Source organism: Equus przewalskii, chromosome 29 (assembly GCF_037783145.1).
Source record: "Equus przewalskii isolate Varuska chromosome 29, EquPr2, whole genome shotgun sequence".
Classification (NCBI taxonomy): Eukaryota; Metazoa; Chordata; class Mammalia; order Perissodactyla; family Equidae; genus Equus; species Equus przewalskii.
The window spans coordinates 19,429,276-19,448,012 of NC_091859.1; the positions used below are offsets into that span (position 1 = coordinate 19,429,276).

General features: G+C 43.0%; 1 protein-coding gene across 1 annotated transcript in view; it reads right to left on the reverse strand.

Moving 5' to 3' along the window:
- The window catches only part of UBE2N (ubiquitin conjugating enzyme E2 N), a 34,777-nt gene extending 27,335 nt beyond the window's left edge, over positions 1-7,442 (reverse strand). The window contains exon 1 of the mRNA XM_070599486.1: positions 6,825-7,442. Within this exon, the coding sequence (XP_070455587.1) occupies positions 6,825-6,854 (30 nt within the window). The 5' untranslated portion in view covers positions 6,855-7,442. The remainder of the gene's footprint in view (positions 1-6,824) is intronic.
- Between the last annotated feature and the right edge of the window lie 11,295 nt (positions 7,443-18,737).

Consider the following 18,737-nt stretch of genomic DNA (forward strand, 5'->3'; position numbering starts at 1 on the left):
CTGAAATCAACGTCTAAAAGTCCTTGAAATTATAGCCAAATCCTAATTATTCAGAAACATTTGAGTTACAGGCCAATTCAAAATTACAAAAATTTCTATATCAAAATATCCTTAGTGGATTCTAGAAAAGCTACATGCTACACTCAGGATTTTAACAAATATACAAGGTCCTGAATGGTGTAGTATAGTTCTTGAAAGAATGAACAAATAAAGAATTCATTTCTTTAAATTTAAAGAATGAGGGATCTTCACCAGTTATCCAGCTCTTCCTACCATACATTAAATGGTTTCTGCCACCAGAGATGCTAGGGCCACAGTTCTCACTCTCTCACTCTCTTAGACTATGGTGATCCTACATCCTATGTAATCCACAAATTGAAGATGACTGTATTTAACATTAAAAAAAGAGAAAACTTCACCTGGGAAGCATTTTTACAAGTTGCTAAGACTTCAGCTGAAGTTAACTGATTCCCTATTATTCCATCTCCTAATTTGTATATCTATGCTGATGTCCTTCACACACTACATTTGCAAAGAAAATTTCAACTGTATAATGAAATACAGTCCAACTCATCTTTCATACAAAAAATTATTTCTTGATATAACATTAGTACATATACTATGCCTTTCAAATCTATTTTGTTTTTAGAAAGCAAAATTATATAACATAGTAATTAAGTAACAACATCAGAACTGATAACTACAATTGTAACGCCAAAGTCCCTGCTGGATGCTATCCTCACTTCCTTGTTTCTGGTACTTATTTCTATAGTACATATGTATCCATAAGTAATGATAACAGATTTAAATGTATATTCAGAATTCATACTACTTGAATCAGTAGCGTAGTTATTTTTTTCTTAAATCCACACACAGGTAAACCAAACTACTAGGTATAGGGAAAAAAGCAAAAGTACTGACTTGCAAGTCAGAATCCTAGTCATGCAACTTCTTGGGCCTACAGACTCCTCATCGGAGAAGGAAAAGGATGGTGTTCTCTACTGTGTATAACTGTAAGGGGACACAACTGAGGGAAAAAACTCAGAACTTCCACAAAACAATGCATAACATTTCTGATGTCATCATCATTTAGCATGGCAGATAATCAGGAAGTGCTTGATAATTTGACAAAATTCAATTTCTATTGTGCGAGAGCTGATCAATCTGGACTGAAGAAAGTGCCTGACACAGAGGAGCTTAAAAAATAACACTCAACTGACTGCTACTCTTAACTTGCTTTCAATTACGCTCAAATTTCATAATCAAAACATTGGGTAGTATATTAAACAATATCCTTATAGCCTGACAGTTTAATCACTACTAAAAATAGTACACATATACTAAAATATACTGCCCCCCTTGCACTCCCTCTGTCCACCCTCCCTACTGCCTCACCTTCCCTCAAGTCAGGAAATTAGGCTGGGAGGTTAGTGCATAATTGGTGGATAAATGCCCCCCTTCCAAGCTTTGTAAGTCTCCCCAGAAAGGGGGGAAAGCACTTCCCTTCAGGAGCACAGCTAAGGTCGATTAGTGTTGGTTCCACAAGTTAAGGGATTTCTAGCTGCTTTGGCGGCAGTGTGGATTTTTTTCCCTCTCTTAACCTGGAGCCTATAGAGACTGAGGGGATTCACAAATAAGCTTGTCAAGAACCTGAATCCCCAGAAGTCATATGCAAAAAATGTGGTTTATCGTCCCAGAAAGGAAGTCAGAAAATTCTTAAATTGGGACAACCACCAAAAGAGCTAAGAACTACACTGTTTCTAGTCAAATTCTTACTACATGAGTGTATCTGTTTCCTAAAGATGCTTTAATTATTATTTATAACAAGTCTATCTTCATTGTGGTAAATTTTTCATGCCTGTTTTGTTTTGTTTTGGTGAAGAAGATTGGCCCTGAGCTAACATCTGCCACCAATCTCCTCTTTTTGCTGAGGAAGACTGGCCCTGAGCTAATATCTGTGCCAGTCTTCCTCTACCTTGTATGTGGGACACCTCCACAGCATGGCTTGATTAGTGGTGTGTAGGTCTGCACCCAGGATCCGAACCAGCGAACCCCGGGCCACCAAAGGGGAGTGTGCAAACTTCACCACCACAGCACCAGGCCAGCCTCTCTGCCTGTTTTTAAAATGGGAAAAAAACATCACCAGGCAAAGGTTTACAACACTTAAAAAAGGGTCACTTTTCTTACTAAAAACTAGTAATGTACTAGTACTAGTTCATGTACTAGAATACATATCAAATAAGTGGCTTTGAAACAGTGATAGCAAAAAGTGATATCTACATTTTTAAAAATCAAAATCATTAAATTAAAAAAACAAACAGAACTCAAGTCTCAATGCAAAGTCAGATCACGTCAGGTTTCTAAGAATTTGAAACTAAACCTCACCAACCAGAAAAGTAAATTTTAGGAAAGACTGGTGAAATTCTAATCTCAGAGGTTTGGTTTCCTAGATTTTAATCAAGTCAGTCAACTTGTTGAGTAAATTAACTACTGTTTCCTACAGGTATATTTTATTGTTTTCAGGATTAATTTTGAGAAGACAAAAGAATTTCACTCTGTCAATGGAACATGTAAAACTGAAATAAATTTGTTTTTTACCAAGGCCACAACTATAAATCTCATTTATTTATTCTCAAAGTAACTCTGGCTCTTCTTTATGATGGATGGATTAGGGGGGACCTCTTACGTTAGGTACCTTTTAACCTATGGGACTTTAAGCTTTAATTGCTCAGTCACTTTTAGAGTCTAAAAGAGCTTTGGCCCAGGGGAGGAGAGAAAAGAAAATTGTAAAAATTCTTGCTAAACACAGAACTTCCAAGATTCAGTATAACTCACACAAGAACAAAATACCTCTCTAAATAAGACTATTCATTACAGCATTGTTTATATAGCAAAATTTGGGGGACAATCTAAAAGTTATCAATAAGCAATTAGTTAAATTAAGATCTTAACCACAAGGTTCCACAAGGCAGCCCTTTAAAAAATGAGTTACCCAGAAGATATGTTGGAGGAGGTGGAGGAGGACTCAAGATATTTGCACGAGGAGGAGGGCAATAGGCCTAACATATAAGCGCGGAAACTCTGGTCTTTCTGGCAGGATACACAATACAAATAAATAGCGGTTGTCTGGGAGGAGAACTGGAATGCTGAAGGATATTTCAGAGAGTCTTAATTTCCCTCTGTGTTTCCTTTAGAACCTTTCAAATGCTGTGCTCTATGTTTGTATTTCCTAGTCAACAAATAAAAGATTGTTTTGTTTTTTAATGAATTTATGGGTGGAATTAGAGAGTAACTTTTAGCTCAAATATCGGTTCAGATAGAATCCACTAAGCAGGAACAATGTCAAATTACGATATAGAATAACTCTCCTATAAGTTTCTTCCGAAGAGACTGAAGCAGATGAATATTTCAGTGCCTACTACGTGTTCTAGGCATTAGAGCAATGCCCAAGTCATCCAAGAGTGCCTCCCTGACTTCATGGAGCTTTAGTGGGAGTAGAGATAAATAGGAAATAATATAACTTCGAGTAGTGCTGAGTGCTATATAGAAGAGAGGGGAATGTGGGGATAAAGAGAAACTACAGGGGGCAGGGGGACTGTATTTTAGGACAGTTAACGTAAATCTCTGAGGATATGACATGTGAGCCAAGAACTGAACAATACGACAAAGCAAGCAATGCAATAAACAGGAGGAAAGCCCTGTGACTGGAACAAGCTTAGCCTCCTATTGTTCAGGGTACAGCAAAGCAACAGTGCGGCTGCAGTGCAGCAATCCAAGCAGGGAAGGGCAGGAGATGATCGCAGAGGTAGGCAGATCCCAGATATCTGTAAGGCCTTGTAGCTGGCGCGGGGGAAAAGGCAAGATTCCACTCAAAGCCTGGCGGAGAACCTGTGTAGAGTTCTGAGCAGGGGAGTGACAAGATCTATATTTAAAAAAAAATTACACTAGGTGCTGCTTAAAAGGAGTAGGCCAGGCAACAAATGATGGAATCGAACAATGGTTTCAGAGAGATGGGGAAATGTGTTCGATTCAGGACATATTTTTAAAGTAGAGCCCAGAGAATTTGCTACTGGATTGGAAATAAAAATTTGAGTGGGACAGCAACTGGGTGAATAGTAATTCAAAAAGTCATCTTACATTTCAATAGTCATTTACAGTCATCAAGGTACTTTTACATATATTACATCATTTCATAATAACAAGAGGCAGGGGAAGGTCACACGGACTCAAGATCCAAGTTCTGCCTCTTGCCAGCTTCAAGACCCTAAGAAAATCGTCTGAATGGGTTTTCAGACTATAAAATGCATTGTCTACTTCACAAGATTTCTCCAGTTATCAAGGGGCTGAAGAATTTTCCAAATGTAAGTAACCATTTTGAGGTAGCTAGCATTATATTAATAGTTGTCCAATGGAGGGATGGTATGTTCCTATCACTCTGGACAGTAGAGCTACCATCCCACCACCACCACTATATTCCACATAGGACCTTGTACTGTGGTTCACAGAGAAGAGGCAAACTTTTTAAAAAAAAAAAAAACTCTGATACATGGGGCTGGCCCTGTGGCCTAGTGGTTAAGTTCCTGCGCTCCGCTGCACGCGGCCCAGTGTTTCATTGGTTCGAATCCTGGGCGCGGATATGGCACTGCTCATCAAGCCACGCTGAGGCAGCGTCCCACATGCCACAACTAGAAGGACCCACAACGAAGAATATACAACTATGTACTGGGGGGCTTTGGGGAGAAAAAGGAAAAAAAAAACATACAAAAAATAAACATTTTCACTGATTATGGAAAAACTACATCATACAAGCATGGGCACTAGAAAAAACAGTATAATCTTTGAATCCTTTCTAGGGATTGGAGAAAACAGTTCTGTAAACGGTATTAAAGCAAAACCACCTAACTTTTACAAAATAAAGCCCAAATCAAAGCATCTTTCATTAGAGAGATGCTATCAACAAGAAACTGCAAAATTAAGATTATACACGAGTTACCACTGTCTCGCTTTAAATAGAAAGACGTAAATGCCTAGTGTAAAATAAATATTGTGTGCCAAAGAAACTGAATTATGAGGACTTCAACTTACTGCCTTAAATCATTTCTGTAAGTTTATAAATGAGATTCCACAGAACTTATTTTTCCATTCAAGGCTTTCATATTACCGCAGAATATCTCCAGAATCAAGCAAAAATGGAAAACTTTATGTTAAATGTCCAGTTCATTATGTATTTTGGAGAATTATCTTGACTGTCAATTTGTTACGTACTTAGTCGATAACCTGAATAGCAGTCAATAAAAATTCAGCTCTATCCTCCACCCTTCATTTTCACTGGGGCCTCAATAAAGATGATCACTGGGGCCACGTGACTGCATTATAACTAAAACCGCGTTTTAAGGACCTTCCAAAGCATACAGCAATTAAACTGCCTTGGACAGAGTCCGAGATAAATCCATTCATACAACAAATTTCGCACTATGAAGATTCACATTATTAGACTCCAGCGACCAACGACAATCTGTTCTACTTCTCTAAGAATATCTACCTTAGAAAACGTCTTCTTTCTCTAAATCAAGAACCTTAAGTCAGACACACACCCCCATCTCAGACATACTTAACTGCAACCGCACGAAACACTACACAATACTTCATCTTTCAACAGGTCTTTCACTTACTATCAGCTCCCCCCAAAACTTGAGAAGAACAGACTAGATTAAATACACGCTCACTAGCAAAACGATGCTGCAATTCAGTCACTTTAACTCGTATGTTGAGCAATGCAGAGTTCAACTAATTTCCTTCATCAAAACTCACAAAAAATTTCAAGTTTTGTTTTGGGGGATTGCAAGAAACATTTCACACGTGAAGACTTGACATCACGTAATTTACAATAATGACAATAATACAAGTATCACCAATATCAAGATGTCGAGTTCTTGATGGTTTCACACGTATGCGTCAAAATAGTGTTCAAGAGCCGAAGAACGGTTTAATAAAGTGCACAAAATCGAGGCGCAAAACATTTCACAAGGTTCCCCATACCTGTGACCCCCACCCCGCCCTGACTTGTGTTAAACTATTTCGTCTGAACAGAAGGAGCTCTGAAAGAGTTTGCCAACCAGAGTAAAATCACTTCGCCGAGATAACGAGCGGAAACGTATTTAAAGAAAACAGATCGCGGAAGCGAGGGCAGCGGGGCGCGAAGCTCCGCGTCCCCGGACCCCGGCAGCCTGGAGCCAACATGTGCCGACGGCGGCAGGACGCGCGGCCCTCCCGGAGCCGCCTCCCGGGGCACAGGGCCCCGCCCGGCCTCGCTCTCCCGGTTCATTCATTCTGAACCCGGGGCTGCCGCAGCCCCGCGCTCCCGCTCGGGCCGAGCAGCGGCTCCGGCGCCGAGGGGCCGTGTCGAGCCACAACCCCCGCCCAGAGTCCCGGCCCCGCCGCGATTCCCGCGCGCCCGCGGCCTCCGCCCGGGGGGTGGTCTAAGAGGCCGCTGAGGCCCGCGCCGGCCAGCGCCCGGGACCAGAGCCCCGCAACCCCGCGGCCCCACCCTCCGCCAGGGCGCGGGCCAGGCCTTCCCCGCTCGCGGGGCGGCCGCCTGGAAGCCCCGGGTCCCCGCCGCCGGGCTGCCCCACCGCGGCCGGAAGTCTCCCCGGCGCCCCCTCCCCAGCGCCCGACTTCCCTCGCCGCCGCGGCCAGACCCTCTCCGCGCTGCCTCGGGCCTCCCAGCGCGGGCCGCGGGCCGGAGGAAGCGAGGGGCCGCGTCGCCCGGTCCCCCGAGCGGGCACGAGCAAAGCGCGGAGCCGGAGGCCGGCCTGGGCGGTTACCTTGATAATCCTGCGGGGCAGCCCGGCCATCTTGTCAGATCCGGAGTTCGGCCTCTGGTCTCGTCTCCGGCTCCGCTCGCCTCACGCACGAGTGGAAGTCCTGGACTCCACTTCCGGGGGACGTTGCCGCGCCCGCCGCCGCCGCCGCCGAGGCCCCTCGGGAAATGTAGTCCCTGCTCGGGCGCGGGCGGTCTTCCCTCGGACCTGGCCCCCTCCCCCGCGCTCCCCGCCCCAGCCCCGGCCAGAGGGGGGCGGAAGTGACGCGCCGCAGAGGGGCAGGGACTTGGGAGAGGCGGCGCGGAGCTCCGGCGCTCCTGGCCCAGCGGGCCACGCGTTGGTGGGACTGGGGGGTGCGCGCCCCGTAGGCTTCTTATCCTCAGCCTCGCCCGCGCCGGTGGGCGACGTAACAGAGGCCCGGCCGCCGACGTCGCCCATTCATTCTTTCGTGCGATCGTTCATTCCTTCAACGTTCCTGCATTGCGCATGGCCGGAGCTGGTGCTTCAGGGAACGACTGCGGTCACGTTGGTTCGCCGGCTCCTTACTCAAAGAGAGGGCAAGACCGAAACTGGGTAGCAAAGTTCCTAACTGTGGGTATCGAAAGTTAGCCCGGAACACCCTAACCAGATTGTTGCGATGTTTAAATTTCGCAAAATCAGGCCTCTGACATACCCCTTGGGCCCGGGGAAGGCTAAAAGGGCTTGGAGAGTTGGGGGTGGGGAAGAATGGCTTCTGAACGCCTGGATTCAGTGGTTGAAACGGCAGACTCGCTAGCTGGAGGAATGACCAAGGAGAGGTTTAGAGAGCCCAGAGTAATCCTGGAAAGAGGGATTACCCGCAGAGTGCGGGGTCCTAAAGGAGGATTAGAGCGGGGATGCCCGAAAAGAGGATTTGGGGAAGCATTTCGTGACATCCTGGTCATTGACTGCTTGCCATGTGATGGGCTTGTTGCAGCTATTTGTTTTACTTCATCTTCACAGCAATCTTAAGAAGTTGTTGCCTCTACCTTCATAAATGAGGTTCAGAGACGCTAACTTTTTTCAAGGCTACGCAGGAGGTGGAACTGTTTTGTCCTCAGGCAGGTCTGCCAAAACATGGACCCGGTAACTACTTAACCACAGTGTTTCCTAGCACAGGAGCACAGACAGTAGGTGGTGAATGAAGATGTGCCAGGTGCTATGTTAGAGGATGAGAATACAAAGAGGCTGACCCTGCGTTCCGGGAACTTAAGAGTCCAGTGGAGAAGAGACAAGTAAACAATTACAATCCAATGGCTAAGGGCTATAATAGAGGTTCCTCCAAGGTGCTATTTGAGCACAGAGAGATGTTAACTGCTTGAGAAGGCTTTCCAAAGAAGTAGAGTCCTAAAAGATGGGTAAGAGTCTAAGTGACCTGGTAGAGATGAGCATGCCAGGCATAGAGAATAGCCTGTGAAATGGCATTAAGCTGTAAGGAAAAAAAATAGTGCATTAAAGAAATGGAGAATATGAATGCAACAAACTTAATAAGAATAATAAGAGAAAACGTGTGCTGGGCACCATGCTAAAAGATTACACGGATTATCTCCTTTAATTATAAAGCATTAAGGTAGGCCTCCTTATTACCAATGCTTTTTAGATGCAAAACCGAGCCTCAGAGGTAATAATGAGAACTTGAAATAACCAGAAGTCTGAAATGAGTGGTTCTGTGATTAGAAGAATCTGTGAAAGTAAATGACATTGGACAAGGATGCTTTCAGAATGTTTTAGAGAGGGCCCAGGAGAATTCACCTTGACGGGAAGAAATGCAGAGTGACTATTGAGTTAGAAGGGGACTATGCCAGTTGTCTATTGCATAACAAACCAGCTCAAACTTAGTGCTTATAAGGATAACAATCATTTAATTCTTGCCTCTGCAGTTTGGGGGCTAGGGAAGGCACATCTCTGCCCCATGCTGCAGCAGCCTGGGCAGCTTGACTGGGACCAGATCCATTTCCAAGACAGCTCACATAGCTGGCAAGTCAGTACTGGCTGTTCATTCCTGGCTATGTGGGCCTCTCCCTGGGGCAGCTTGGGCTTCCTCACTGCATGGTGGCTGGGTTTCAAGAGTGAGTGTTCTAGCAAGCAAAAGTGGAAGCTGAATCAACTTTTTTGCCCCAGCCTTGGAAGTCACATAAGAGCACTCTCGCCATAATCTATTGGTCAGCTAGTCACCAATAGAAAAGCCCACCCAGGATATGGACTCCACCTCTTCAAAGAGGAGTGATGAGATTCTAGAAACTAACAGAGTATGTGTGATAGGGGCTGTGGTTGTGACCAACTTTGGAAAACACAGGTACGACATTTGTCACAATATGTGTAGGAGCCACCTGCCTTAGCATCACTGGCAGTGCTGGTTGAAATAAGCATTCCTGGAGCCCTTCCCCCAGAGATTCTAATTCTCTAGGTCAGTACTGAGGCCTGGGACTCTGCATTTAAACAGCATGGGTAATTTTAATAGATCCTAACATTTGAGAACTAAAGTGTTTTTGGTTTTTCTTTTTGCTGAGGAAGATTTGCCCTGAGCTAACATCTGCCGCCAGTCTTCCTCTTTTTGTAAGTGAGCCACCACCACAGCATGGCCACTGACAGATGAGAGGTGCAGGTCCACGCTCGGAACTGAACACGGGCCACCAAAGCAGAGCACACCAAACTTAACCACTAGGCCACTGGGGCTGGCCTGAGAACGAAAGATTTTGAGTAACAAGAACAAAAATATATAAACAAAAAATGTCACATGCTGTCTTTTGGCTATTCTCCATCATATTGGATAGTGAGTATCATGCAGATTAAGAGTGAGGGCCCTAGAGTCCTAGCCTTAATTTGAAAACTACATTTGCTTAACTATCTGTCCTTCATTTTTTTCACCTATAAAATGTACTTACTTCATGTGATTGTTATGAAGTTTCAATGATATATATATATAGGAAGTACTTAGAACACTACATAGCACTTAGCAAGGACTGTTATTTTTGTAATCTTGATGGAACCAGGTGTAGTTTTCCTTAGGAAAACAGATTTTTAAAACTTGACAGTATAACCTTGTTTGGTAGAGATTGGTTTGATGGCATGAAATTCTCTTAGAGTATTAACACCTTAAAATACATTTTTTTATGTCTCTGCTAGTTGTTTTTCCTGTTCTTTTTCCCCTTGAGGACAGCTCACACTATAGTCATCTGGAAAATAAAATCTGAACTTCTGATTCACGTAAATCCTGTAGAACAGGATATACTCTAGAAGGAGAGGTTGCCACAGGGCTGAGATGAGGTTTATTCTCAAGTTAGAAAGCTGGTTGAGAATCCTACTTACTATATCTGTAAAATATGGATAAAATTAGGATATCCACAAAACTAACTGAATCGATTCCTTCAGGGGAGGGATGCTGGGCAGCTGGAGAACAGAGGTAAAAGGAAGACTTTTTACTCTATACTCTTGTATTGTTTAGATTTTGAACTGTGTGAATGTGTTACCTCTTCAAAACATAAAATAAGAACCCAATTCACTAATTTCAACAGTCTAAGCTAGGTCTTCAAAGCTCTTTAAATGCTGATCAAGAATGATATTATACACTCAAAACTCAGCAAAAAGATGCTGGTCCATGGTATTGAATAAATGATTACAGTGACCAGATAGATTCACTAAGCTGAACAATGCTAGGCAGAACTCTTAGCTAATTACTCTTTTGCCGGCTTTTTCTCAGGCCTTGCTCTCTTCCAGGTTTTGTTCCAGTCTCTCCTCCTTCTGGGACTCAAACTGCAAGTGCCTTTGCATTATGATATAGGGAAAGAGCAAGCAAGAATGCTGTGTTGGAGGAATTAGAGGAATCCTGTTCTTTGCAAATCTGTTACTCCCCAGAATACCATTTTACTGCCTCCTGTTCCTTCCACACCCCCACCCCCAAACATTCCAGGTTTGCTAATTTGGTCCTATAACAGGAGATGTGTAAGTACTATTTACCTTGCAGAAAATATCCCAGCATATTTATACCTGAGCTCCTGAGAGTCAGGGATCTCCTCCATCTTGGTCAACACTGTATCCTTGTGGCCTAGGGCAGGGTCTGCTCCATGAGAGATCTCAAAAACAATATTTATTAAGGGAATGAATTGATGACCGCAGGCTGAAAATAAACACCTGTTTGGGAATAGTTGACATAGATTCACAGTCCAGAAGTGAGTGCTTACAGAAAGCACAGGATGCTTACGTTCATCCCTACACTCTTCAACTTGACTTCCTGGAGGGCAACAGAGCTTTTCTACAAACTGTCTCGTGCTTCACAGAGACAAAATAGCGTAGATCAGTTTGGAAAATATGTAGGTCAGTCACCTTTAATAGAGGCCCTATTTCAATTCATGAGCAATAGTCATTTGTCTGTAATACCTTATGGTTTCTTGCACATAGGAAAACTGTTTTGTGGGCAGTCAAGACAGAAGTCTCCCTGAGAAGAGGATTCATGAACACTGACTCAGGGAGGAAGTAGGTGGGGGAGGAAGAAAAGGCTGCACACTGATTTAAAAAAAGAAAGAAAAACGCCTGCTGCCTCATATTCATGACTTCAACGTAAATGGCTGAGCACTTACAAACTGTTAACCAACACAACGCCAGCCTGTAAGAAGGCTCTGAGCCAGGTCATCCAGGGTCATAGGAGCACTATCTCAAGGAGGAAGGCCTCAAGAAAGATGCAACCCAGGAGAATCAGAGTAATAGTCTTCCTTTTGTTTAGTGCTTTATGCTTTACAAAGCATTCTTGAATGTAATCTCAACCACGGAGAGCCTGTAAGTGTATGCACCACTGGAGTGATTCTATAGAGCCCATCATTGATTCCACAATGTTTCTATCAAGGTAGATGGAGGAGGTATTCCTTTCTCTGGGCCAGTTCTCAGTGGAAACAGGATTCCAGAGGATGGTGACTCAAGACATTTGGCTAGAAGCCTGGCTGGAACAGGAACTCTGAAAGCAAGGTCTCTTCCCTGCCTCTCTGTGCCATCCTTTCAGGTTCCCAAGAGAATGTCTGCATATCACATCCTTGGGTTTTCGTCACTGCATAACTCCGCCTGTGATTGTGTCCTCAGCCTACCCAGCCTAAACTGTTCCCCACTTCCTTCCCTGCCCAAGTTTCTCTTCAGTACACACCCAGCATGTTTCTTCCTCCCCCAGCATCACCTGTCTTTCTCAAGTCCTGTCGATTGCTAATATGCTTCTCAGTTGTGTCACTTGTGTTCTGCAGAAAACTGCCCACTTGGTTCCAGTATGATTAGAAATGTTTTGAAACTTTGTTTTGCTTCTGAGTGCAATGATTTGGGATCCGATATACTCTGGAGCAGAGGTTTTCAAACTTTGGAGTGCGAATCGCCTCAGAGGCTGGTTAAACATACAGGCGCAGGGGCCCCACTTGAGATCTGAATGCAAGTCAGAGGCCCCACACATCTGTGTTTTCAACAAGTGCCCCAGCCACCACTGAAGGGTCCAAAGCTTGAGAGTCACTGTCCCATATTATCTGATTTGCTCAAGAAAACAAAACGGTTGCAACAGCCACCTTGACTTATACTTTTCTTGTTCTTGGTTTTCTAGATCCTTTTAACTCGATACCCATATCTTTCCTACTGCTTGTTCTAATTCTCTTGGTCCGAGTGTTAGATATTCCACATTGTTGGGGTTTAAGTTGACCCAGGTGTTCAGTATTCTAGATTGTTGGGTTTTGAGAAGGCCAATAAATAACACCCTCCTTTCCCTTCCTGAAATTATAAACAACTGAAAGAGATGGAGATCAAAACATTGCCTTCCTTTCTAATAAAGCAGACTGAACACTACAGCTCTAAGTCTGCAGTCATTTGGGCGTACTCATATTCCCCCCACCAGCTCCCCAATTGCAGGCACAGCCCCCTAGTCACTTAGCACAGCCAGACAACTATAGGCCCCTTAACCCAAGATAGAGCAGATGGGAATGCATGAGAGCAGAAGATAGGCCACTAAAAAAAAAAAAAAAGGAAGAAGAAGGAGAGAAAGAAAGGACGAAGAAGAAAGATATAGATAGAGAGGGAGAAAGGAAAAGAGAGGAGAAGCAGAGGGAGAGAAAGAAAGAGACAAGGCAGAGCAGACCCAGCTCATTGTTTTAAATTCACCAGTCAGAAAACTTACTCCTCTTACCTTCTAATCATAAAACCACTTGACATTTTCCTAACCTACTGCTTACTCTCTATCTCAACTCCCCAAAGGCTACCTCAGACCAGGGGACAATCTCATCATTGCTCTAAATAGCCTGTGATCCATCATCCCTACACTCTCTCTAACACCATCCTTTTCACTTCATGGTGCCTTCTCGTCCTATTCCATCTGCCCCTTGGTCTCTCCCCTCCTCTGAGAAGTCTTCTCCGTCCTCTTCAAAGCATTTTGCACATTATGTTCCGACAAATGTTCCCTGTAATAACCTGTTTGCCTATTTCCCTCACCACACTGTGCATCCAAGGCAGAAAGCACTCTATTCTTCTTTGCTGAGTGTCCAGCAGTAGCATAATGTCTGCCCCATATCCCCTCCTTCCTCCCTTCATGCCTTTCTTCATTCTCTCTCTCTTATGTACCAGCCCTCCCTAGGAACTGGTTTTTAAAAATGAGCAACGTAGGATCTCTGATCTTAACTTGTTTTCTAACAGGGGAAAGAGACATTTAAAGAAATTAATATATTTGATGTGCTAAGTTCTATAATTGAGATATATAAGATACAGTCAAGAGTATATGTATATAAGATGCAAGGAAGTCTTCATTCACTCAGTTATCCAATAAACATTTAGGGAGTGCTTACTAAGTGCCAGGCAGGATACTAGATTCTGCAGGTAAAATGATGAGCCAAATCTGACATGGAATTACCCTCATGGAGAATGGATGAATGAAATTAATGTAAGTGTGAAATGTTATTTTAGTCAGGGTTCCTGGTTGCAGGCATAGAAACTGACTCAGACTAACTTAAACAGAAAAGGAATTCATCGGGAGGAAATTGGGTGGTTCCTATGATCACAGGGGAGGCAGCAGACCAGGCTCAGAAAACAGAGGGTGCTGGCATTCTGGAGCTGGGCAAGCAAGGGAGCCAAGGAACTCACCTCACTAGCTCTCTGTTGGACATTTCCCCCCTGCCCGCCCCAGGTATTGTGTTCCTGAGTCCAGGCCTCTCGGATTCAGATTTCTAGTGCTGACTAGGATGAGCTAATAGGTAAAGGAGTCTGGGGTCTAACTTCACCTTATACTGACTTTCAAACATTCCATCGATTTTCAGCCTCCTCCTCACTCCCTCTTCCTAAATACTTGGTGCCAGCAATTATTTGAGCCTTGGTACAACTTGCAGGCTTAGCTTTGCTCTGTTCTGCTAAGTCAGGTGCCATTCCTGTGACTGCTGGCTTCCATCCTTGTTCTCATGTTATTTGGGTGTGATTTTTTTCTCTTTGGTTTGATTTTTTGAGAGAAGAGGGTAAAAGCATTTTTATGCTGACATGAGTATTTTCGTGTCTATGAGGCAGCTTTCCTGTACAAGATTATTCACAGATTAGTTTTTAATTAACATTCAATTTATTGAAGTAACAGTAAAGTCTAGCTTTTCCTTAAGCTTTCAAGTTCAATTTAAAAACCTTATTCTTCTACTTACAAGACTAGTAACTAAAATTCTTTCAAGGGAATCTTTCATAAAAGTAAATTAAATACATTTCAACATTGTAAATTGCACTTATAAATTTAACATATCCAATTTTCTTTTCCGGCCTTTCAATTTTCTGACAAATAAGCATTCCCAAGTACCTAAATAATTCTTATAAATTAAAAAAATAAATTTAAATTAGTCTTCTATTAAATATGCTAATACTATTTCCAAACCTAATACAATTCTTTTACACCCTTCAACATAGAATCACAAGCCTAAATAAGTTATTGAATGACAAGTTCAAATTGGACTCACAATTACAGAAAACACAAGGGGCTAGGGAACATGTGAAAGTTTGCTCCAAGGATGCACTCAGCAAAGTCCAGGTGGAGAGAATCTCTGCAGGACAATCAGGTTTCTTTAACAAATAAATGCAAGGAAAAAAAGAGAGACAAATGGAGGAGGAACTTAGAAATTAAAGAGCCTTAAAAGTGATATTAAGCAACTGAAAGGTGTGGATCCTGATTCAAATAAGCAAACTAAATAGAAAACAGGACATTTATGAGCCATTGGGAAAGTTGCATGTTGACTGCATATTTAACGATGTTAAAGAATCATTGTCATTTTTTTCCAGTTGTATAATGATATTGTGATTATGTTAGAAAAAAGGAGACTTTATCTTTTAGCATTTTTTACTGAGATATTTATAGATGAAATTATAGGCTACTTGAGATTTGCTTGAAAATAATAGAGGAAGAATGTACATAGTGGGAGTAAAGAGGAAACAAAATTGGCCACGAGCTGGTAATTGTTGAAGCTGAATGAGGGGTATGTGGTGGTTTATTATACTATTCTTTTTAATTTTGTATGTGTTTGAAATTTTCTGTAATAAAAGTTTTTAAAAATTTGAATCCCAAAGCAAAACAAATAGTCCAAATTCTCTTATATATTCTTAATACTTAAATATAAACATAGAATACACATGTTTATAAGTGTGTTATATTCTCAAACCTAACTGGAAAATAGTACTACTAAGTGAGTTTGACTTACTTCATCGTTTCTCCACTTAATTTAAATCTTTGAGAAGCTAAAAGTTACTTTCACTGAAGGAGACAATAAGTAACCTGGGGTTACCTACATGAACAATTTGGAGGTGCTTTCTAGGTTGGTTGTGAGGATGAGGTCTGGAAGTGTAGACTTCCAGAATCATCTTCTGCATGAACTCGAGGGAGAAGCAGAGCCCTCTTTTATGGTTGCCATGCCAATAGGAATTCCAAGCCCATGCCCTCCAAATGGGGTGGCCTCCCCACCCCTGTCACCTGAATCAGGTTACACGTATTATCTAATTCTTAAGTGTGATTTGAGTCTCTAACCCACCCATGTTGTTTCACTATTTGATTTATCGACATAGCAATAAAGCTTTTTAGTGCTTGAAGCTATTTAGAATTCTTTTCACATTCTATCAAGGTGAGAGGGTCACACTGCTTATATTTAAAGACATCCAATTGGATTCTGCACCAAACTCTGGCTTTACAGTCACAACACCAAAGGCGTGCTAATGACACTTAATCTGACAGGGTGGCAGTTGTCTCCCTTTTGCTCCTCTGGATCCACTCTTTGCCTTGTCCACCCTGCTCTCGGCCCAAGAAGTTGATTTGAATGGACTACACTACATGGAGGGGGTTCCTTGCCCTCTGGTTTCTGTTTGGTTTAGGCCAATGAGGAACCCCTGCAGGAGACTGGAGAGGGGACTGACAGGGAGTTCAGAGTAATAATTACCCTGGGTTGCTCCTGGCAAGGTCACCTCTGGCTGGCTATGCCCTTCAACAGAAGATTACTGCTCCCCGCAAGGTAGCCAACTACAGCATTCTCTCCTTCTGGAGTCCAGTAACTGCTCCCTCTCTTTGTCCCTTCTGGCCTGGAAAGAACAGCCAGGGCTACTAAACCTGGGTTATGCTATCACTACACCTGTGATTCCACTCCCACCTCTGTAAAGAATCCCTGTGTAAATAAACCGTCTTGGAATTATACCAATTTGAGTATGTTCATCTGTTTTCTGCTGAAGCCCTAAGTGACATACTGACTTAAAGCTAGAAATCATTGTTGTCCATTTTGGATTAAATTCATTTTTTCATTTTTAATTACACTCATTAGATTATTCCTGTCAGAGAATTTTGGAAATTATAGTTTTAAACTTGCTGGCACTGAACTCTAAAGTCATGAAACACTTCATGACATGCCCCTCTTAGCTGCTCTCACACCACTGTCTCTTGGTTTTCCTCCTGTCCATCTCCCTGCCACTTCTGAGAGGCCCTTGCTGTCTGTCTTCCTCCACCTGATCCTGACATGGCCCCGGGGCCAGGTTCTGGGTCCTTTTTCTTTTTTTCTACACTCTCTCCTATGTGTACTCAACATTCCTGTGGCTTTAAATCTATATCTAGCCCAGCCTGAATTCTCCAGACACATCCGTTCAGCCACCTGCCTCATTTTAGATCTCTGCTTGGATAGCTCAGAGGTATCTCAAACTCAACAACTCCCCAATGGAATTACTCATTTCCGCCATCATCAAGCCCCTCAAACCTGCCCCTCTTTTAGTCTTCCTGTCTCATGAACCACACCCCCTTCAAGCTAGTCCTCAAAGCGTCACCTGAAGTGTCTTTCCTCTCACTCCCACATTCAATCAATCCATCAGCAAGTTCAAAACTTTCAAAATATATCTGGACTGTCTTCCCTTCCCTCCATCTCCACTGTTGCCACCCTCCATCTCGTCATCACCATCATCTCTTTAATTTTTTGTTTGTTTGTTTGTTTGTTTTGTTTTGAGGAAGATTAGCTCTGAGCTAACATCTGCTGCCAATCCTCCTCTCTTTGCTGAGGAAGACTGGCCCTGAGCTAACATCCATGCCCATCTTCCTTTACTTTATATGTGGGACGCCTACCACAGCATGGCTTGCCAAGTGGTGCCATGACCACACCCGGGATCCGAACTGGCAAACCCCAGGCCCCCGAAGTGGAACGTGTGAATTTAACTGCTGCGCCACCGGACCGGCCCCAGTTACTGTCATCTCTTGACCTAACTGCAGTGCAGCATAACTTCATTAGATTTGCTTGTAATCTTGCCACCCTCCAAACTACTACTCACAGTGCAGCCAGACTAATTTTTTTAAAACAGAAATTATATCATGTCATTCCTTTTGTATTAAAACCCTTCAGTGACTCTGTGCTGCATTTAGATTAATATCTACATGTATGGCCTGTGTCCTAATTCCATGTTATCACCACCAAGGCTTACAAAGTCAACATGACCTGGCTCTTACCTCATCTCCTTCCACTCTCCTCCTCACCATACTCCCAGCATATGGTAAGCTATTTCCATCCCCTTTAGACTTTTAGTTGTTCCTGCAGCCTAAAGCTGTCTCTACTCTCCCACACACATGCTTGGTTTCCTTTCTGATCTCAGCTTTGTGAACCTTTTCTGGCCCCACTAAGAGAGACTCCCTGTTGGTCAGTGGTCCCGACTTGCTCACAGCCATCAAGATGTGTCCTCTGGGATCATCTTTGATTCATCTCTCTTCTCTTTTGCACCGTGAATGTTTGACAACTCCAGTGGATTGTTGAATCAAATCTGTTTCTCCTCTCTGTCTCTTCCTACAGCATAGTCCAGAAAGACATTACAGGGTGGCTATCAAGGGTGGATAAGATTAGAAAGGACAGAGATGGGCCCTCAGTGTGGGCTTCCATAGGAGCCAAGATCAGCAGCAGAGCAAGCCTGATATTCTCTGAGAAATGAGGAGAGACTCCACAGCAGCCTACATGTATTTTTCTTTATTGCGAACTTATGTTCATTTATTTTCAATATTAATCACTTCAGGACTATGGGCCCTTATCTTTTTGAGAGGGTCATTGACCCTCTTGAATACATGATAAAAGCTGACTCTTTTTCAGAAAAATGAAAATAAATACAAAATTTTGCAAATCATGAGGGAAAGGAATTCCCAGGCTAAACTGATGGTTTACCAGTCGATCGTCTACTACCTTGGATACCCGTAGTGTTAATTGTTTCATTCATTCAGCAAATACTGGAGACCTACAATTAGGTCAAGCACAGTTCCAGATGTTGGGATTGTACACGGTATAGAACAAGACAGATGCTTGTCCCTGCCTTCACGGAGCTTGCATCTAGCATAAGAGACAGTCATTAAACAAGGAAACAAATGATAATTTAATGTCATATAATGGTAAATGTTATGAAAAAAATAAAGGAGGGCAATGGGAT